The sequence below is a fragment of the Podarcis liolepis genome (genome assembly GCF_965112155.1).
Source record: "Podarcis liolepis genome assembly, chromosome: 12".
In the NCBI taxonomy this organism is placed as follows: domain Eukaryota; kingdom Metazoa; phylum Chordata; class Lepidosauria; order Squamata; family Lacertidae; genus Podarcis; species Podarcis liolepis.
Window position 1 is genome coordinate 35,267,452 of NC_139563.1, and position 23,217 is coordinate 35,290,668.

Below are 23,217 nucleotides of genomic sequence, written 5' to 3' on the forward strand. Positions count from 1 at the left end.
CCCTATGTTGTGCCTATTAGAGTAATTATTAAGATATAACCCTCAGCATCTGTATGTAAATAAAATTCTAGTTTTATTCTGAAAGTGCCTCATCCTTACTTTGATTCTCTGGGTGAGGACAAATTCTCCTTTCACATAACTGTCATACCTTACTGCTTGTTATTAAGAAATAATAACAGACCTTTCAAGTGTTCTGACAGAGAGAGTGTACATTTTAAAAACACTAAAAGAAATCCAGTCACATTACATCGCTCCCATCCTTATTGAGGGAAGTTGCCACACAGGTAGTGGCTAAGGAAAGGGCTTTTATAGTTGTGGCACCCCACATGCAAATTCTTCCCTGAAGGGTGAGGTGGGGGTTTGTGTTATACCTCTTTCAATATCCTTCTTGCATCAAGCAAATACCTTTTTATTTCCCCAGGCCTTTAAAAATTTTACAAGTTGTTTTAATCCTATTATTTTATCTGCTGTTTTATTGTTGAGAAATGTTCTGTTAATTCACTGAAGCATTTTTTTCTTTTATGTTAAAAGTCATCTTGGAAATATTATACTAAAGAGCGGCACAAAATTTGTAAGTTAATATACATATATTCTCTAATTTTGGCTTTAAAAATACTGCCAGTTCTTGAGCATCTTCTCTACACAAACCTCTGCTTGATCAGTTGTTTATACAATTCATGTGTGTGTCATCAAATTGCAGCAGTAAGGGGCTTGTTTATATTTAACTATATTGAGGTTAAAAAAGGTAAAGGGACCCCCGACTGTTAAGTCCAGTCATGGACGACTCTGGGGTTGTGGCGCTCATCTCGCGTTACTGGCTGAGGGAGCCGGCGTTTTGTCTGCAGACAGCTTTCCGGGTCATGTGGCCAGCATGACTAAGCTGCTTCTGGCGAACCAGAGCAGTGCACGGAAATGCTGTTTACCTTCCCGCCAGAGCGGTACCTATTTATCTACTTGCACTTTGACGTGCTTTCGAACTGCTACGTTGGCTGGAGCTGGGACTGAGCAATGGGAGCTCACCCCATCACGGGGATTTGAACCACCAACCTTCTGATCGGCAAGCCCTAGGCTCTGTGGTTTAGACCACAGCTCCATCCATGTCCCTGGCATATTAAGGTTAAAAAGTAAAGGTAAAGGTACCCCTGCCCGTACGGGCCAGTCGTGACCGACTCTAGGGTTGTGCGCTCATCTCACTCAAGAGGCCGGGAGCCGGCGCCATCCAAAGACACGTCTGGGTCACATGGCCAGTGTGACGAAGCTGCACTGGTGAGCCAGCACCAGTGCCGCACACGGAAACACCATTTACCTTCCCGCTATACAGCGGTACCTATTTATCTACTTGCACTTAGGGGTGCTTTCGAACTGCTAGGTGGGCAGGAGCTGGGACCGAATGACGGGAGCTCACCCCGCCGCGGGGATTTGAACCGCCGACCATACGATCAGCAAGTCCTAGGCACTGAGGTTTTACCCACAGCGCCACCCGCGTCCCTATATTAAGGTTAAGAGGCACAAATAAAAAGACATGTTTTTACAAAAATCTATATACTGTAACCTAGTTATCATAGAGCTTCTGAAATTATGATGTGCTGCTATGGAAATAACTAGTGGCAGAAGAATTACAATTATATTTCAGTCACCTGGAAATGTACTGTAGAACCCTGAAATATATCTCCAACTGCCTAACATTAACGGCAGCTGTTAAGAAATATTTGGAAGGTTCTGTTATTCAGTTTTGCAAATTATCCTTCAAAGAACAAAATTGCTCTTGCCAACAATTTGCATGTGTTAGAAGACCAAGAAAAAGGAGTGAGAAAACAAGGGAGAGGGCGAAAGAGGCAAAAGGTGAAAAACAAAGCACCAATTTATCCTCTTAAAACAGGTTGAAAACAAAGATGAATGCCTACCTCCCACTGCAAGTGTGGCGGGATATTTCTGATTTGAAGTTTTCGACTCCTGGGGATGGAGAGAGAGAGAGCCTGTTATTTAAACACAAAAAATGTACACTCCATAACACATCTCTGAAAATTACTAGGTCAAAATGAGTTCTATAGTAAGAAGCAATTATCACAAAATAATTTCATTATATGCCTACAAATAATTATATACCTTATGCTCACCAGTAAGAGTCAATTGAAGAGATACTACTAACGCTCCTCTTCGCAGTATTTTCTTGGCACATTGAAGCATTTCTTAACACATGAAACATCTTTGCTTCAAGAATATTGTGTCTCCTATCATACTGTTTAAATATGGTGGCATTATTTTTAGACTTGTAAAAACTATCCCCAAATTTGAAACTTCACAAAATGGTGCATGAGAGAAAGAAAGAATATGTAAATTCTAAAACCATGGTCAGTTTAATTAGCACTTGAATTCCTAACATTCCACGCTTCTGAAATCTTGACTAGCTGTTGTATTGTCACCTTTGTTTCAAAGATATATTGGCCCTCACTCATCTATCTTGCAATAAAAGCATTTGCTTTGTAATAGTATAAACAAGGCCCAGTGGCATCCGGAATGGAATAATAGCCAAACCTTTTGTCTCTTCACCTCTCATTCCTTTTCACCTGAAGAAGAATAAATGCACACCCAGAATGCTACATAACCTTGGGATCTTCAGCAATGTACAGATAAAAAAGGTTCTGTACATCACATGGGAAGTGTATGTACTTCTTCAAAGCTAGAAAGGCTTATTCATACAAGAACTCAGAAAATTCACAATTAAGGAGATTTCTTGAGATAGACAAAAAAAAAAGAATGCAATAAATATAATCAAGGCAACAACCCTATACACGTACTCAGTAATAAGTCCCACTGAGATCAACGAGACTTAATTCTGAACAGACAGACATAGGATTATACTGCAAATGTTACATTGGTGTGGTTCACAAAAAGTTAAACCAACTAAGTCATACTAAGAGTAGAACCACTGAATTCAATGAACTTGTCATATTCAGTGTCATATCCACTGACCTAAATGAGTATGACTTTGTCGTATACAACATATACAAAATAAACTATAGTCAATGTGCATGAGCAATTCACTCTTCCCTCACTCTCGACTATGCCACACGAGAGAAAGGAAACAAGTCAAAGCCTTGTTTCCATGAAATGCTTATCACTCATAACATGTTGACTTCTCATTGTTTCTTTGGAGAGAAACAAACAATGAGCCCACAGGACCCACAAGACTCTTGATTTGTTTAGGGTTCACTTGCTTCCCTCCCTGTGTGGCACAGTCAGAAATGTGGTGGAAGCAAAGCTCTTGTGCACATTAAACCATACTTTATATTTTAAACTGTGGTTTAATGTTACGTAAGAACTGCTCACTCGTCAACTGGATTTAGGTGAAAACAACTAAAATCTTGTGGCACCTTGAAGACTAAGACATTAATTATGGCCTAAGTTTTCATGGATTACACTAATGAAAAGGAATGTAAACCAATGAAATGTTATATGGTACAATGAACGCTAGTGTTTAAGGTGCATCAGGAAATTGCATTAGGTGAATTGCTATACACCCAGCCTTTTCAAACTACAACTCCCATCAGCATGGCCAGTAATCAGGGATGACAGTTGTGTCCAACAGCATCTGGGGGCACTCAGTTGGGAGGGCTGCTATAAATGAAGAACCTGGAAAAGTTTTATTTAAAAAAATATTTGATTCTACTTTGTTATATTGCAGGGATGCAGTAGTAGCTTTGTCCACTACATACAACCCAACAGAAATTTCTCTTGCGCAGGAATTGCTGAAAGGAGAATTTCCTAACAGATGTGTTCAGTTCTAGATATGCTTTGCTTTCAATGTCATTATTTCCTATTCCAAGGTCTATACCCCTTAAAAGATAAAGCAATAATCCTAAACATAAATTCTAGCAGCCTTACATAAATGAGCATAGGGAAATGCATGCACTACCGCTTGATATGCTATGGAATAAATTCTCCTTTCCTACAAAAGAGGTTTTAACTTTCGTAATGAAGTTTCATCATTAACTATTTGGTGTCCTTTTTGGACCTTCCTTCTAATTTTGCTTTAAAACATTTCATGTCTAACTTGATCACAAGCAATTTAGCTTTATGGACTGTGTGACAGCAGACAAGATGCAGTCCAAACCCACTGCTTTTAAATGAATCCAGTATCTTTACTCGTGCTATTACGATTTTAAATAATAATAATAAATCCTCCATCAAAACCATTGTGCCAATGCTTAACAGGGTATAAGGCATGCCCACAAAGAGGCAATCAAAAGCTAAATATTTGGCCAATATAATTTGTTACTGAGGAAACATGCTAGTTGAGAGGGTACCAGTTGTGTTCGAGAGGTGAAGTTTTCACAACTACTGGCAGTCCACTATCCCCAGTATCAGCACTGAACACCTAATAACCTTGTTACAATAACTTGCTTTTTAAATTAGACTTTGTATTTAAGTACAGTGCAATCGTAAGTTATGCAAGGATTATCCTACCAGGGGTTGAGTGTAAAAGCAACATCAGAACTACTCACACTACCCAAGAACTCAGAGCCTCCCAAAGCCTGGTAAGTAAGGTGAATAACTTAACTAAAGCTATTTTGCGCAATTTCCCCCTGTACAAAAAGTTTGCCGGGCTCTGAGATGCTTGTGCAAATGCTCTGGGAGGTTCCCACGAGATCTCACAGGGCCCTGTGAGAGCCTTCAGAGCCCAATAAGTAACAGCCTCCTGCCCCCTATCTATCTATCTATCTATCTATCTATCTATCTATCTATCTATTTATTGAGGACCCGTATAAAGCTATGAGCACATAAGTAAAATCAGCGTAAGTTGCGGTAGTTCATATGCCAGGTATCAGTAAACTGAAAATGACCATATGTAACTTAAATCCACTGGTTTCAAAAAGTCTACACTGTGTATGACTTACACTAGATATTACCCAGTAAGATTAGCTTCTTGCTTATGTACCCAAGGTGCATAAATCTTAAAAGTAATTTATGGAAGCAACTGTGTACTGAACTTTTAGTGGCTTGAATTATGTCATTACTAAATACTTGAACATAATCAGAATACTAATGCATTGTTGTAATTTTCACACTACTTTAAAGCAGCAGAATTCAATTGAGTCTGTAACCAAGGACAGTATATACTTTTCAACAGAAAGACTGTAGGATTAGCTGAAATGTGCACATGTGAATTAGAGTGCATGGTGCATTTCACCAAAATACTTAGGCTTAAGAACATTTGTCTGATAACAGAGTAAGTATTTAGACTTTATGTTGAATATAGCTGAAGAACAATGTCACTCTTCCTGTTAAGTAGCACTTGGGGCTGCAATCCTATGCACGCCTACCTGGAAGTGTAAATGTTAAGATTTCCTGAAACTTAGAAGACATGAGAAAATAAGGGTTTTTTCTGCCACATAAGCCCTCTGAGGGGAAAAAACTAATTTGAGGGGGAAATTGAAATACATTCTGTATTTACTGTCATACGAAACCTAAATCTGCTTTTCTACATCATTTATATCTAGGCATGTGCAATAGTACTAGTTGGGTTATGAGATGTATAAAGCTATCTATGCAAGTTTTCTCAGAAGATGCACTCTTATTCAGCTTATTACCAGGCAAATGTGCTCAGGGCCTCAAAAGTATACATGCCTTGGGTTCTTTATCAGCATAATTGTGAATATATATACTTAATAACGGAGAGTAGCTGCACCCTATGTACTGAGGCACATGCATCTTAGTTTTTTGCTGTCTGAGAAGTAGCAAAAAATAGACACTTAAAAAGTAGAAGCCACTAGATCAAATGGCCACCTAAGGAAGGCAAGCAGCAATTCACAAGCAAGAACACCCTTTTGCTCCTTTCATGAAAGCAGTACCCTCTAGGTGCACGAATGCATATTAGATATGTAGTGGGGGGGGGATGTGGGTGGCACTGTGGCCTAAACCACAGAGCCTAGGGCTTGCCGATCAGAAGGTTGGCAGTTCAAATATAATATCCACAATACACAATACACCCCCCTGACAGTGGCGCACCTGTCAATCACCATGATGTCAGGTGGTCCAATTTCAAAAGCAAAGGATCAGGGCAAATTCTAAACATGCTCTTGATTCTTTTCTTTCTTTCGTTGCAGGCACAGCTTCATACAGCACATGCAAAACAGCAGTTCTCCTTGCTAAAAAGAAGATTCCTGCCAAAATTGGGGCGTGCACTTGGGAGCTCCTGATAGGGAACTCCTGAGTGCTGCCAGTCCCAGCAATAAGCACCAACCAACTCATCATTGCTGAATGCAAGCCTGCTTTCTGAAGGAATTGCTTCCACTTAAACCCATTCAAGTGGGAGCTTGCATCGTGCATTATTCTTAAAAGGCAATAAATATAATTCCTGCTTGCCAAAGAACAAGCAGGTTCTCATTTTTTGAAACAACAACAGCAATCCCCATAAATTTCCATTTTTTCGATTGAAAAGTTTGGAGAAGTCTCAGAAAAAACATGGGGTACGCCTTCCCATTGCTGTTGTTTTCCTCCTGAGCCTTCATACCTCTTTTTGGTAGCAAGCCCTATAGCACACAGTAGAATTCAGTTCTCAATAAACATACATGTGATAGTGTTGTAAATGTCCTTTCAAAAATAAACACAATATAGCAGTTTTCTTCCACAGAAGTATTTTTAGATGCCAAAATCAAAAGCAGCTAGGACAAATTTCACACGGTTATTTTAAGAATTTCCACCCTCTATACTAGCCTTCTAGTTTCAATATTAGGTCGCTAATATTGCACATAAGGTTGAAGGAAGAAGCTAGAAGAGTGATGCTCTCTCCCACTTCCTCTTCCATTTCCTCTTCCATAACTGCTTTATCAAGGCGCTGACTGGCATCCGAGCAGCTAAATCTGAATGCAGAATGACTGAGAGGGCAGGAAGAAAATAAGACTGATCTGGTAAGACTGGGAAGGGAGCAACAGGGGCAGGGGTGGAGAGACAGGAATGGAGTACCACAGGACGAGAAGGACAGAGCGTCAGAAAGGATGCAAATGCACAATCACATCAGATCTCATAAAATGGATGCTCTTGAAACTGCATAAGCTATCCTTCACCCAATCAAATAACAGATTACATCTGTCTCCACTGGCTGAACCATTAAACCACTGATTAGCTCAGTACTGCCATCGTGCAAAAACAGATCTGAGGCATAGGTTCTTCCTAATATCCCAAATGTGTCTGTGAGGCCAGAAAGGTTAGCAGTCTACACCTTTACAGTAAATCTCACTGAACTCAATAGGCTAATGGAGTAGACATGTATAGCTGGAGTGCTTCACCTGTAGTTCTCTATCCTGTTGGACTTTAGACACTGGTAATGCTGTCTAGGGATGATAGAAATCCAAATCCAACATCATCTGAAGGGCCACAGATTAGCCACCACTGGAGTATAAGACTGCACTGAAAGACAACTTTCCAGAAACATACAAAACAAAAACTGACATACTTCTGGGCACACACAAACCATTTTGGATGCTGAATTATGACTAGCACAACATGGCTGAGAGCAAAAGAGCTATTTTAGACATGTCCAAGGGTTTGGAACATGCCCAGTGCGATTTTCCCCCTTTCAATAAGTAGACCCTTGCCCACAACCACCACTTTTGGTTCCATTTCAAAAGTGTCTTCCTAGGTGGCCTGCAGTTTGAAAAACAAAAACCACAACCTCCCTTGGGTACATGGAACTATGTTTTTCTTCTGAACCATATTGGCTAAGAGCTAAAATATACCAGCCACACTATTCTATAGTAAAACCAAGCAACGGGGGGGGGGGGAGCGGAGCAATTTCATACAAGATGGAATGCAAGCAGAAAAGTTGTATCTTCCTTCATGAAAATTAGATGTGAAAATGAGGTCAACACATGGAAGGAAAATTGAACAGCAGCATTTCTAAACCTGGTACCCTCCAGATATTTTGAATACTGTTTTTACTCTGGAGGGAACTAGGTTGAAGAAGGCTGCTTGCACAGGACCTGCCAACTTCCCCATGCTTGTAAGGAGTCAAGCTTATAATAGTGCCGTCCTGTCTTTAAAAAAATTAACTTCTGTACAACATGTGTACTTGAAAGTATTGCACAAGGACTTCCAAATGTTCTTCACACTTCTTAGGCTATAAAAACTTACATTCATAATTTGATAATTCCCAAGTGTGACTTAGCAAAAGGATTTAGTAAAGCAGCTACAACTCTTGTGCCAAGTACTTAAATATATCTTTGCATTTTCCTACCAATTTCCATTATGGAATACAACTGAAACAAGTCTTTAAAAAGTGATAGAAAACTTTACATGGTTTATGGTAAACACTGCAATCTATCAACATTGCATCATCTTCCTTCCATTCTTAATTCTGATTTTCAGCAAAATGGTTCACATCCTATTTTCCCCACCATATATTTGAGAATCTACACGTAAAGAAATACGGATTGCTTTTTTACCAAAGTGTGGAAAGCACTACGACAGACAGACAGACAACCAACTCTACTTCAGTTCAGGGATTATGTCAGTTCAACAGTTTCCATGAGCCTCTTTTACAAATTTCAATACCAAGTGCCTTTATAACCTATCTCAACCATAGGAGATTTCCCATCTCTTCCCACTGTCACTTACTCCTCTCTTGATACATTGGATCCAAACGCCTCAACTGTCAAGCCCCAACCCTCCTAGCTCAGGGGAAAGGAAGTGTTGGGTGCGAACTTTCCTTTGTGGCCTAAAACCCTGTAACAAAAGGTCCCTCCATGTTTCCTCCAACCCTAATCCCTCATTGGGCCAGTGAGGAAAGGGGCACAGTGCTTAGGGTGGGGTGGTGAGAAGGAAAAATAGTGGAATAATTACCACAGAACTCTGAAACAACCTTGCTTCCAAGCCATAACAAAGCGCCAATAAGGAAGGAAGGAATTTCCTGAAGAGGAGGTGGTGCTTTTCCACTTGTAAAAACTGCCCTTTTGACTCCTGAGAAAGAAATGTTATTTCTTGTCTATTTTCACGGTTTATTCTAAAATGCGTAATTCAGTTTTCCATCTAGTTAGTGTAGAGTGTGGTAATTTATGTTTTAAAAAGTCAAGGCAAATCACTAAAATCCCCACTAGTAAACACATAAAACATTAAAAATATCATCAGCAATCTTGTATCCAATGTGATGGTTCAGATGCAACACAAAACCATGGCTTGACATTATGTGAGGAAGCAGAAATGAACCTTAGAATTGAATGCTCCCTCCAACTAGTCTGATTCTACTTTGCGGAGAAAGTGTTAAACCAACCAAAAGCTTACATCTACCTTAAAGGAAGAGAGGACCACTTCTATGCTCTAGGAGGTCACAGCTGGAAAGGGTAGGAAAGGCAAGGGATTGTTCCCATAAAATTGAACCTTGCAGACATTCAGAAAACAGTGCCACCTCTCCCTTTGCCAGAGTTGAAGGAAGTGTGAGCATTCTTCCTCTCATTATACATGCCATGTTAAAAGATGGACCTGCAAGCAGCAAGTGCATTAATGAACACTTACCACTCATCCTTCTCCTGGTTTTAAGAGATGATAGAGGTAACTAGCTCAGAAGACAAAACGCATCGACAGGGGTGCCATTTCATTACTCGGTACACTTACTGGGAATAGATTGAGACTTTGGGGATGATGACCATGCTCTTCTAGATGCCTAAAAACTGGGCCACAAGAGGAATGAAGCAAATCTCTAGAAAGGCTGCTAGATGGATCCCTCCTGCGCTTAAAACCATAAAAGTAGCTCTTGCCTCTTGCAGTGGTGGTCATGATTGTGGGAATGTCTGTACAGTGGTGCCTCGCAAGACAAAAATAATTCATTTCGTGAGTCTTTTCGTCTTGCGAAGCACGGTCCGTCGCAACTGCGCCTCTTCAAGCGGCTTTAAGAAAAAAGCCCAAGACGTTTTCGTCTTGCGAAGCAAGCCCATAGGGAAATTTGTCTAGCGAAGCAACACAAAACCGAAAAACCCTTTCGTCTAGTGAGTTTTTCGTCTTGCGAGGCATTCGTCTTGCGAGGCACCACTGTATTCTACTGAAGGGGCTAACCTGCTTCTCTTCCAACACCTATTTCCTCTTTTGCTCCTCTGCTGGTTAAAATCCTTGGATTTCATTTCCTCAGCAATCAATTATTTAACCCATCTCAATACATAAAATCCAGCAAACCTCTTAGCAATAGGCTAAGCGGGTCAAGCAGCTGCTGAATGGGGTAACATATATAAAAATTCCAGGGAACATTCATTCGTCTGATCAACCAGGAAACACTGCTATTTATGCTTCACCTTTCCTTTATCTATTCCTTTCCCCTGGATTCTGGAAGCTAGGACAACAGCTTCCTAACTGTATACAACACACAAGCATCGTCAATTAAGTAAATATTTCTACGAACTGGTAACTTTCTGACACTTCCCAATTTGTAGATCATTTAATGACTTTTTATCATTTAATGAAAATTACAAATGCTGTACTCAAGAACTACACATATAGAAGTTTACCATTAAGTTATCAATCACTATACATTCATAATAGACTATGTGGTTGACGGTAGCTTCAATTCCTGTAGAGCTGATATACAAAAGATGCCTTGCAGATCTACGTTAGCAAACAAAAGCAGTATTTTAACCAATGCTTTAATTATTTTTTCTTTAAGCTTCCAGTATTACCCAAGAATACACAACAAAAACAAAATCTTCAAAATTAACAATTTCATTTTGAGAGTCATTAAGGTTGTCCTAATATAACTGCCAGATGGCAATATTTCAAATCACAGGGCTACTCTTTAAAACCAGGTCAGAGGCTACACTTAAAGGATCATATTCAAAACATCATCCATTAGCTTTACCACTTATTATTCAGTTTATCTAAATCCACTTGGTACATAAATTATTTCTATTAATGCACTTTTTGCATAATAATTATTTCTTAACAATGTCTTATTATTAAGTTTTTACATGTGAGTTCAATTTATCTCTATTTAATTCTTAGGTTGCAAACAAATGCCAGATACAGAGAGGACATTTGTGTAAGCATGCACATAAGCAAAGTACTTATATGAGTATGGCACGTATGGAGGATTTCCCCCCCTTTTAGCACCAACTCCTCATGCAATGGAGCGTACGGGAAGCTAGAAAGTTTCCATGTGCATGCAGATAAGTGGCAATAGAATCAAACTCTAAAAGTAAAATTTGTTCCATCAATAAAGGTAGAACAATGTTTGCATCTGTGAGTAAGCATTAATGATTAAGAATTTTAAAATTCCCAGAGTAGGTTAGTTGGGAGATTCAACAGAAAACCATCAGCAACTGCACTATGAGCCAAGATCTGACATTTCAATGTATATTGTTTATAAGTAATTTAAAATTAATGTAAAGTATATCAGAAAAAAGTGTGTAAATTTTAAAGCATTAATTTTTATATGGTGTCTCTTGTGAATAATTCCTTAAAGTATATCATACATATCTCCCATTTCAGTTAATGTATTTAAGGCGTAGTGTTGACTATGCAATGAAATGCCCCAAAATAACAACTACAATATAGCTTGATAATAAATCAAACCGAGGCCCCAACTTCCCAAACGACCAGCAACTTCCAGCATTATCCTTGGGCAGCAGCAGCAGACAACTGTCATCTTGAACTGACTGCATAGGGGAAATAAACCGAGAAAGCTCAGCAGCTGTTAAGAGCCCCCACATATAGGCTATTGTTACAATTTTACAGATGAGGAACCAGAGCTGAGAGATACTGGCTGGCAACATTAAACCTCCAAGAGAAACCCAAATTCTTTATCTCCACATGACAACCGATTACCTTGGATACTGAGCCAATATCTGCTGATGGGACAAATCGCCAGTTTCATCTGAATAAATATTACTTCTCTGAAACACTTGTGAGTGCTTTCAAGTATCATTTATCAGATTCATATACCGTGGTACCTTGGGTTATGAAATTAATTTGATCCGGAGGTCTGTTCTTAACCCGAATCCGTTCTTGATCTGAGGCTCGCTTTGGCTAATGGGGCCTCCTCCCGCAAGTGCGCGATTTCCGTTCTCATCCTGGGGCAAAGTTCTCAACCCAAGGTACTACTTCCGGGTTAGCGGAGTTTGTAACCTGAAGTGTTTGTAACCCGAGGTACCACTGTATTGAGGGTGATCTGGGCTCGGTGACTCAATACCAACTACAACTCTACAGTGGTACCTCGAGTTACATACGCTTCAGGTTACAGACTCTGCTAACACCGAAATAGTACCTCAGGTTAAGAACTTTGCTTCAGGATGAGAACAGAAATCGTGCTCTAGCGGCACGGCAGCAGCAGGAGGCCCCATTAACTAAAGTGGTGCTTCAGGTTAAGAACAGTTTCAGGTTAAGAATGGACCTCCGGAACAAATTAAGTACGTAACCAGAGATACCATTGTATTGGACAGACAGCCTAGCTACACTTATCCATTTGGTCTACTGCAATGTACCGTACATGGGGATGTGGTCTGGAAGCATCATCCCATTGAAGAGAAGGAGGCAAGATTGCCCACAAGGACTGGCTGATACAGTCATATATTGACAATGCATTGTGTAAAAACTGATTTTCAGTTGTTTCTGTGCCCACTTCAGAGTGTTGGTATTAAACATTTAATTTAGTACCGGCATGCAGTGGATTCAAAGAATCCAGCAAAGCTGGAAGTGTCCAAGGTTCTCCATACCAAATTAAGGACTTCATTTCATGGCACTTCAGATCACACCCCTCAAAAAAACACAGCACACAAGTATCTGATAAACCTGAAAATAGTGTAAAGTTTACCATACACTGAAAATGTCAGAGTAGAGGGAGGAAGGGAAGGGAAGGGAAGAGAAAGGACAAGCTTGTAATCAGAGGTAATGATTTTATCAGAACTCTCCAATCCCATTTCTGCTTAAACAGAAGGATGCTGAAGTACAACCTAGGGCATGTATGAGGCTATTGAATTGGAACCTACAAAGTTACCACAGCAAATTCCTCCCCCGTCCCCCACAAACACCCCATAATTTTAAATACCTCTTGCACAAAAAACCCTGGACCTATTTCTATATAATTTGAGAGGCTTCTAACTTGTGAGCCACTTCAGATCAACTGGCCACAAAACACTGGGAGAAATCAAATGATTTCTCTTGAAAACTGTAAATGCTTTTCTGGACATTTTATTGCTTTGATTTTTTACTTGCAAACCACCCAAAGTGTTTGGTTGCTATATAAATATGGAAAGTAAAATGAATGTAAATAGCACTAGACACTGTACTTTACCAAGTAACAAACCAAAAGGAGAGGAATCAAATACAAAATCAAAAGGGCTTGCAGACACAAAACCTCAAAAAGGATGAATAAATAAGAGCTTTAATTTAAAATCTGGTTGTATTTTGCCAAGGTGCTTTTTCTGTGATATCTATTCATGACTGACCTGCATTACAGCTATTAATTTTACTAGGATCATAAGCTATAAAACAAACAGTACCTAGCTTAATTCCACAAGTTACTGACAACCCCATTTTAAGGCCAATGTAATTGGAAGGAACTGTGCTGACAGATTTGCAGGGGGTGGGGTGGGAAGAAACAGTATTGTTTTACACCAGGAATGTTGTCACAATGGGGGTATAACCAGTCACTAATCATTCAGTCAGATAACAGGCTAAATCGGGGTGGGGAATGATAAACAATTTGAAGACACATTAGGAACAATTTTAGCCATAAGCAAAATCTAAAAAACAATATATTTTTGTCTTACATTTTTATAGTGAAGCTCCCCAAAAATCATTTCAATACCTTTTTATGTCCAGCCCAATTGAACCCTCTTGGGGCCCAATCCTGAAACTGAATGTTATCCATTTTGGGCTTCTTGTTTCTTTAACCTATTTTTAGGGGGCTGGATGGAAGAAAGGCACTCAATTTATGGCCAACATAGCTGATAGTTGCAATCTACATTTTGAGAACTTTACACAGCATAAAAACAAGCAACACTGCAAGCTCTTCACCAAGTGGCAATATCCCCTTTCCAAAAAGTTATGGTGGGAAAGCACAAATCTGAACTAAGGACATTAAATACTATGAAATGTGTATTCTAACAGAGGTACAGTTTTCTTGTTACCCCGGTAAAGATACTAGTGCTGGCTCTATACCTTAAAAATAAGATTAAACTACATTTTAATGCACATGCAACTGTATTGTCACTATCACCAAAACCTTAGCTTAGCTTGCACTTTGCAATAACTGGGAGGCTGACTGAAATCAAACAGAAGCACATTCCAGAAGCTGTTCTGCCATTTAAAACCACGAAATGCCCAATTTTAAAAGGGTATTATTTGTATGGAGATGCAGTGCAAAAAAATTTAAACGGTGCTTTCCTTAAACACATAATTATAACAACTACAAAGATTTGGGGCATGTGGATGACTGGAGTCGCCTGTCGCTTTTAAACTATCTGAAGGGTAGAATTTAAATATTTATTTCGTTTCTATTATATACAGGAACAACAGTGAAACCTTCAGATAACTTTTTGGAGCTACCTGACAGAAAGAATAAATGGCAAAGCTAATGAGTTTTGATGGAATAAGAAATGGATAACAATCATTTTATTGAAAACTGGATGTTAACTCAATACCACGGGGAACACCATAATTACTAAAATTACAATTTTTGGTGTTGGGGGAGAATAGCAAGAGTTTGGTAAAGCTCTTTCAGAATTGAACACTGCCTCAATTGTCATCAAACATACTGAAAGGGCCCTGCCAATATTTGATAATTTCTTTACAGGGAAAAGGACACACAAAATGCAAATGGGATAATGACATATTTTCATTAAAATACTGTTTGCCTACTTCTCTCTGTGCAAACGCTAGCCTAAATGTGAAGGCTAGGGGTGCTAAATACAGTAGGCATCAGTCGCAAGTATTTCAGCGTTTCCTCTGTGTAGTACTCCTAGCCCAAAATGGTCAACGCTAGTCTGTTTTGCATACAAATGACAGTGTTATTACAGAGAACCAAGACTGCAGAGCACACCAAGAAACTATGCACCCTGTTTCTCTAGCCAATGGGGGGTGGTGGTAGCACAATAGCATTAATGTTCTGATGTTACATTAGTCTTTCCACTGCATGCATGTATTTACTGCACTAAAGTTTCCAACATTAGCCCAATTCCACAGGTGATCCCCAGTTGCCTACTGCTGAAAGTCACACACGTATCAATCTTTCAGCCAATTTATGTATTGTAATACAATACATACCATATTCACCTCCTTAACATTAGCACAAATTAAAAAGGTTTCTCAACCACTGATTCTTATTCTGGAAAAAGGGGTTTATTTACTATATATACAACTTGAGAAGCAATACATAAAGAGAAGCCAAACAAAGAAATGGAAGAAGAAAAGCTACAGACAACTGGTTGAAGTGAGGCTTTGCCTCTTGCTGTTGCAGGCATCCATCTGCCTCAAGAGACAATGGAGTGTGCCTCCAGGGGTGGTCAAACTATTGACTTAGCAGCACTGAAGTTACCTTCCTGGGACACAAGCCTGGGCAGTGTGTATGGAGGTCCTGGACTGCCCAGACAACAACACCGCCTCCCTCAGCCTCGCTGATGTGGTCCAAAGGAAAGCCCAGCTTGGCTGCAGGAGTTGCTGGAAAGAGGTGTGCAAGGGACTCAACTGCAGATTTGAGTAGGATTTACTTCTTAAGTCTTTTCTTCCCCTGAAGCGATCCCACAAGGCAGCAAAGGTTTTAGACGGGCTACCTTCCCAGCTGTGTTAGAAACTCAGATATATATGCTAGGTGTCAAATAGCTCCTTAAACCAGGGTTAGTGTCACCAAAAGAGAATGTCTGGTTGCCAGCGTGGGGCCAGACGGCTTGAAAATCTTATTTTTCAACACGACTTTTTGGTTCCTGAAATTCGTTCTGATGGTGCGGGTAAAATACCACAAATAGAATTCAACAGGATGTGTTGTTAGTGTGTGAAAACAGGAAAGATCCAAGGATCCCCAGGCATGCAACTCTAAATCGTGGAGATCTCAGACGCCGTCCTAGTACAAGTGCATCTTCACTTGGTCACAAGTGGTTGACAGCCATGTGCAAAATGCATCTGGCGCCATGTGCAGAAACCACCTTCTTGACTGTTGGACCCACTATTGGTCTTTTCTGCTCAATCCACCAGAGCCTAACTCACTGAGGGATTGAGACCCATCAACTACCTTCACCTGGTTTAGCAAGCCAGATAAAGCAGTTTTCCAGGGTGTGGCTGCTGTCACATTCTGACAGCATCTAAATGCAGCAGATTCTGGTAGAGTCCTAAGACAACAGATAGGGTGGGCAGCTTTAAGGCTTGCAAGAGGCACTTCATTTTCCCACTAACTAGAGCTGTGAAGTGTGGCTCAGGAAGGCAGACACAGAATTATGACACAAGGTGCTCTGAGAACATGCTCAGGCTGAGAATTCAAGCTTCCTAGATTTCAGCAGCCCACTAGGCTGCGCACACAGAATACCTTTAAAGCACAAACAATTCTGTGCACTGTAGCTTACACCTTACAAAGTTAAAATTCCCAGCAGCCCTTACAAACTCCAGTATCCAGAATTCTTTGTGGACGGAAATATGCTTCAAATGTGCCTTAAAGGTATAGTGTTTATACAACCAAAGCAGTAAAAAAAAAAAAGATTTGTTATTGTTGCTATGGTTAAACCACTAGGAACTGGAAGCCCATTCTGAGATGCAACCGGTAGATCCCAAACTATATTGTGTGCTGCGATGGACTACACCAATTCAAACTTCGGAGGGGGGTGGTTTACTGCTCTCACATGTTCAAAACTTCCCGCAAGTGAAAACACCACTGGAAAAAAAGATCTATCCTGCTCATTTCCTGCAGTGCTAGTTTTCTGACTGCAAAGTGATTTCGATATATATAGACAAAAGTTTTAAAAATGTGACTTCCCCTTCATTATCCAGTGTGACTTTTCCATTTTATTGGACTACATATGCACTACAAACTCGGAACTGCTTAATATCAACTTAGCAGTACATAATTTAAAAAGCACAAACATAGAAAAGACACCAAATCATCTATTATACTAAAAAGCTCCTTAGACAGTTTCCGGAAGCTTTGATCAAGAAAAGGGCATACAGTCAACAAAAAGCCATTTTGCAGATTTGTTCTTAGCAGTACTCAACCTTGTAATTTTAAAAAGCTTGCTAAAAATTCTTATCCATGAGACAATACACTTCTACTTCCAGCGTAGACAAGTTCTACACTGCTTCCAGGATAGAAAAGTTCTAGGCACATCCACAAGCAATTAAACCTGCATGCACTGATGAGGTTTTTAATCTCACACATCTCAAAAAAAGTGAGGAGCAATTCACTTTACCAAATCCCAGTTCAAAGGCATTTGTGTGTTCACAGGATAGAACTAGGCAGATACCCTCACTACATTGTATTACACACCTGCCAATTTTTTTTTTAGTTGCAGCAAGCCTATCCAAGCACATGATTTAGTTACTATATTAATTTTTAAAATTTGACTGATTTTATCTATTTTATAATTATGTATATATATTTAAAAACAGTTTGTGGATTTTAACTGTGTTTTATCTACACTTTTATTATGTACATCATTTAGAAAGCTATTTGATTAAGCAGTTAATACATTTTTTCCAAGCAAATAAAAAAATAACCACACACAGATACTCAAAGATACACACTTATGCCTGGCAGGCATACACACAGTGTAAAAAGAAGAATATTAAATCACACGTTTAGATAAATTTTGTAGTTTCCCTGAAATTCTTACATATAGATAAGTGCTTTCATGTCTGAAGCAAGACATGAATATGCTACATCTAAGCCAAAATTAATGACATCTTCTATATAAACTAAACATTTCAAAATATTCCTTATGTAAAGTAAATGCCATTTCAGACACATCTGATAGGCAAGAACTGAGCCCCATTAACAGACTCATCTTTTAGATTTCTAGAATTAAAGGGCTCTAACGTAAGTGTTTTAAACTTTTACGTATTTAAAAGATGCAGGAAAATAATAGCATTTGTATGGCTTATAAAAGGAACATCAGAAAGCTTCTCTAAAAACATATTGTACATTTTCTCTACACAATTTAAACTAGCTTTTTTGTAACTTTCTTCTACTCCTGCCTATTTATAGAATGACTATTTATAGAATCATCTACATTTGATGATTGTGTACTACCGAAGGATGATAAACTCAAAGTGCACCGACAGTGTAAGAGCACAAACTACAAGCAGCAAATCATTCTTTCTCTGAGCGTCCCCTGTGTCTGCACACAGCCAGAGAAAGAGGAACACCTTATTCAGGATTAAATGAAGCACGTTTCATTTGACCGAGGAGGGAAACAAATTATATGGACAAGGAGTAATAATCAAAAGCATTCACTACCACAGGCTCTCCAGACTCTCTTTAAAGAGGAATTCTTGATGAAGTGTTCAAGCAAAATGTAAATGCACAGGTATAATACTTAGAAAATGTTCACATGGAGCGTCCAGTGTTCTTTTGTGCTGATTAGACCTCAAAGTACTGAAGAACATCTGTCCAGTTCCATAAGGTTTAGCACTCGCATTTCCAAAAACTACACATTAGGAATCTCAAATGAACCATCCCACTGAGACAATGTTAGTTTACTCAGCCAGCACAGAAATATTAACCACCAAAATAGCCCTTGTGCCTGTGGTTTCTTTTCTTTCTTTTTCTAATAGATACAGGAAAATGTGTCCATTGCCATTCACAGACAAACAGGGACTAATCACTTTGGCAAACTACTCTTAATATGCAAACTGAACATGATGAGCTAATTAATGCAGACATTTGACTAGAGCAACTTTGGTACTTGTTACTTCTCCATTAAAGAGAGACGTGCATAGGTCCAAGAGTCAGTACACATTCAAAGTAGTCAATGTATCGATTAAATAAACGAAGAACAGTCATACCTTGGTTTTCGAACAGCTTAGTTCCCGAACGTTTTGGCTCCCGAACGTCACAAATCCAGAAGTGCCTGTTCTGATTTGCAAACTATTTTTGGAAGCCGAATATCCGACGGGGCTTCTGATTCGCTACAGGAGCTTCCAGCAGCCAATCAGAAGCCGTGATTTGGTTTTCAAACGTTTTGGAAGTCGAACAGACTTCCGGAACGGATTTTGTTCAACTTCCAAGGTACAACTGTATCTTCTAAAGAAAACAGCCAGTTCAGTCAACTAGTGATACCTGTTCTGCAAGCACTTTACTTTTTACTTGTAGCAACCTGAACCTTTGGGTTCCATTTAAATGATTGTAATCCAAGTTAGCAGAGTAAATATTGGAAATCCTGAAGTAGGTCCACAATATCTAGAGAAGCCACACTCAGGTATCAACTTTTGCTTTGGAGCATTCTGATTTACTTTTTAAAAAACAGGACGACAAATACCGTAGACTCTGTTCACCACATTACAACAATCAACATGGAGGATGAGTATATAACTAAATGTAACACTGATCGAAAGTAAGATTCTTCTGGATATTATTCAACTCAGCACCCAAGAGGTACAGGTAGCATTAATTAAGCTTCCTTTGCCTGGGAAGCATTTGTAATTTCATTTATTATACTTTCTCCAGGTCTTCCTTTTTCGGTTGGGGAGAAACTGAATCACACACAGAATTCTAGGTTCAACCATCACATCCTATACTACAGAAATGGCATGTTACATACATACATACAAACATACAAGACACTAACAGGCATAGGAGGAGGGCAGCAGATTGCTCCTGTTCCTGCACATTAGCATACCCAAGGAGCCGTGGAAATCAAAGGCTATGGAATCAAGGCTGAAGGAAAGCTGAGACTGGCAGGCCTTCGTGTCTGAGGCAAGAGAGAGATGCAGCCTTGGAGAATATGCACCTCATCAAACCTATCACCTCGCCACATACAGACTCCTTTAAATGACCAGAGTGAACCTACTCTTCAACTTCAGGAATCTCACAAGGTAAAATGAAATTGGCCCCATGAAATGGGCACCTCCCAAGGTGCCAAAGAATATCCTTAAAGTCGTGAGGGACCATTCCATCTCAAAACGTAAAGATGTTGGGGAGGTGTGCTGGCTTCAGGAAGTGACACATCACAAAATTTGCTTCCCTTGGAGTTGGGTTTAATAGGGAGGTTGCCAGAGGGGAAAAGGAATGAGAATGGATCTTCCCCTTCATTAACTATGCCACTGTTTTGAGTGTTTTGAGATCAGCAGTATGCTTTGCTATGTTCATTTCCAAGACAAACCTCTAAGATGACTTTGAGGCTTAGTCAGGAGTGAGAGCGCTCACATATACAACATTCAGCCAACAAAGGCATTGTAGGGACTGAAAGGCCACTACTCTGACTCCTTTGCTCAACCAGAGGAGAACCTGAGCTATCTATTGAGCAGGGCAGTGTGGGAAAATGGGATGGTAAAAGGACGAAAGCAATTTCATCCTCTTTGTCTTGACCTTCTTCTCCCCTTCAATAACGTTTTTGTCACAGGTACTTAAAAGCTTCAACTCCTTACCCAGCAATTCCTAACAAGTTAATTTGCAATTTTTCACTGCCACATCACACTGTACCATTTTACTCAGCCTTCTATCTACAATGCCCCTGAGATCTGATTTCCAAGTAATCACAACCTAATTAGACCCTTTCTCCCCAATCAAAAAAGAAAAAGCACACTTCTTCCATAAGGCTTTTGTAACAATTTTATCCCCTGCGCCTGTTTTTATACTGTTATTTATATAATTTTGTTGTTTGGCGCCTGTGTATTTTGTTACATAAACCAATTTGGAAAACTTTTTTTGGAAAAGCTATTTTAACTAATAAATTTGAGTACTAATTAACTACAAGTATTAACTATAGGGCCTGAGGGCCCCCTCAGAATATGTTGTAGAATGTTCATCTGTGTTAATCCAGCTGGTGAAATACAGCATTACACAGTGGCTGCCATGTCTGTGCTGTCTCCCTCAGACCTGGCAGGAACAGAGTGTGCCCAGTTCGTGGGCAGCCACAGCATGCCGGCATTTATTCCTAGCAAGGAAGCCTAGTACAGCAACATATACAACCAAAGACTGCGTCAGTCCCTCCCCTGCCATCTGACTTTACAGCCACAAAGTAGAAAAGAAGCTACAAGAGCAAGTAGTTAGCAGCTGCACATCCTTGCACCCTCCGTTTCTGCTGGCTTTAAGGGGAGAAAGGCACTGATCACCTCCTGAATTATAACTTGCAAAGCGCAGTTCAGCAATGCCACATTTCATTTCTTTAAGGAATTATTGAAATAATGTCATTCTTTTTGAACAAAATATAATTGCATTTTCTACTACTCAGAAAAAGCATCCTATTCTAACCCAGACATGTAATTAAGCCTGGATTTGGGTTTTACAAACACTATTTTTAGAAGAATAGCAACAGCAAGTAAGAGGACAGATTTATTTATTTGAATTTATAAAATTCATACCCTGCCCTTCCATTCAAAGGAGCCAGGGGCAGATTCACGTTATATGAATACAAACTTAGGCTTGCTTCATTTATCAGGAAAAAGTGCGAATGGGATACCAATTAATAAGAGCAACAAGGGTCAGAAGTGTTATTTCCTAAACTAATATTAGTTTAGGAAATTGTATTAGTTTAGGAAGTTTTGTATATACAAAAGGCTTACATTGGAAGGAAACAAATTTAAATGCTAACTGTGTGTTACTAACCAAATCTATGTATTGGGATGGTTTAGAAATGGACAATCCTGCTTCAGTATAAGGTGTTAGATGTGGTTCCCCATGGTTATTCTTTTAGTCATACTGTCTTACTGAAGCATCCTCAAGCTTATCTACTAACATGAAAACATATTGATGAAAAGACATTTTCCAGCAGCACCATACCTTACATTCCATTTTGGAAGGGTCAGTCTTTGTATCACACTGTAGAAATTAACAAGAACTGTCAGAAGAGTTTCAGTTTCCTACATTTAAAAAGGTCCAAATAGCCATATACTTTCTATGGATGTTTAGTATAATTTATATTGAATGTTACTTAGAACTCTGCCCAAAATACAGTAAGATTATCATGCTGCCACAGACATTAAAGGTTTTTTTCTTTTATATAAAGGACTGCAAACTGTAAATTTACACTTTATAAAAGATTTGTACTTTCTCCAGACCAGGGGCAAGAGTCCTGTGGCTATCCAGATGATGATGATGATGTACTACAGCTCCCATCATTCCCGATCACTAACCATGTGGGCTGGGTTGTTGAGAGTCCAACAACATTTGGAGGGTCATAAATTCCCCATCCCATTTTAGGACATGCCATTTCAACAGATCTTTGAGGTATCCACATAATTTTTTTAATAACTAATGTAGAAACAAACTGTTTTATTCTGACAGGCTTTTGGTATATGTGGCAGATAATATTTTTATGTTTGTTTTTAAACTGTTCTGTTTTATACTGTTCTTTTTATATTTTTAAAAATGTTGTTAGCCCACCAAAAGGGAAGGATATACATGTTTTGATAAACAAATATCTGGAAACTATAAACTTGAATTTTGTAACCTGCCTGCTTGAAGTGACTCTAAACAAAACTTGATATCTTTTGCAAAGACCAGTTCTGTATAGGATAGGAAGGCAAATGTAGAATGAAGCACAAGAAGCAAATAATGTGTTGCTGCATGGAAGACACGAAGAGGAACATAAAGCACAACATCTGCTCAATGTAACAACTGTAATAGCTACCTGAGCTCCCACCTCACCCCAAATCATCACTGGATCCTCAGCCTTCTTCCTTGCCTAAATACTTCCAGGACCATATTATCCAAAGGCTAAGCCGTTTTTGCTTTTAAAATTTGCTGATTCCATAGATTCTATATTGCACTTGGCACGGTATTCGCAACGAATAAGAGAAATCCTGATTACAACACAGCCCAACCTTATGTTGTGGTTCAGTTTCTGAAAACCAAACCATCACTCCCATGTGGTTAGGGAAACATGAAATTTTGTTTTCAAACCCACAGGGGAAAACAAAAGTGATACAAAAATGGGTTGGCATCCAACCTTGAAGCAGAAACAGTACTATAATACGGATTCTAGTTTTAGTGAATAAATGTCAGAAATATGAAATCTGTAAGGATTTAACAAGACTCAAGCTCATCAATATGCAGCCCCCAGCTGGCCAGTATCAGATCCCCACCCACCTCCCTGCCAA

General features: G+C 39.3%; 1 protein-coding gene across 2 annotated transcripts in view; it reads right to left on the minus strand.

Annotated features, from left to right (window-relative positions):
- IGF2BP3 (insulin like growth factor 2 mRNA binding protein 3) overlaps nucleotides 1–23,217 on the minus strand; it is a 70,919-nt gene that overhangs the window by 41,114 nt on the left and 6,588 nt on the right. For both annotated transcript variants that reach the window (XM_083468228.1, XM_083468227.1), the window contains exon 3: nucleotides 1,905–1,953. In XM_083468228.1, the coding sequence (XP_083324354.1) occupies nucleotides 1,905–1,953 (49 nt within the window). The remainder of the gene's footprint in view (nucleotides 1–1,904; nucleotides 1,954–23,217) is intronic.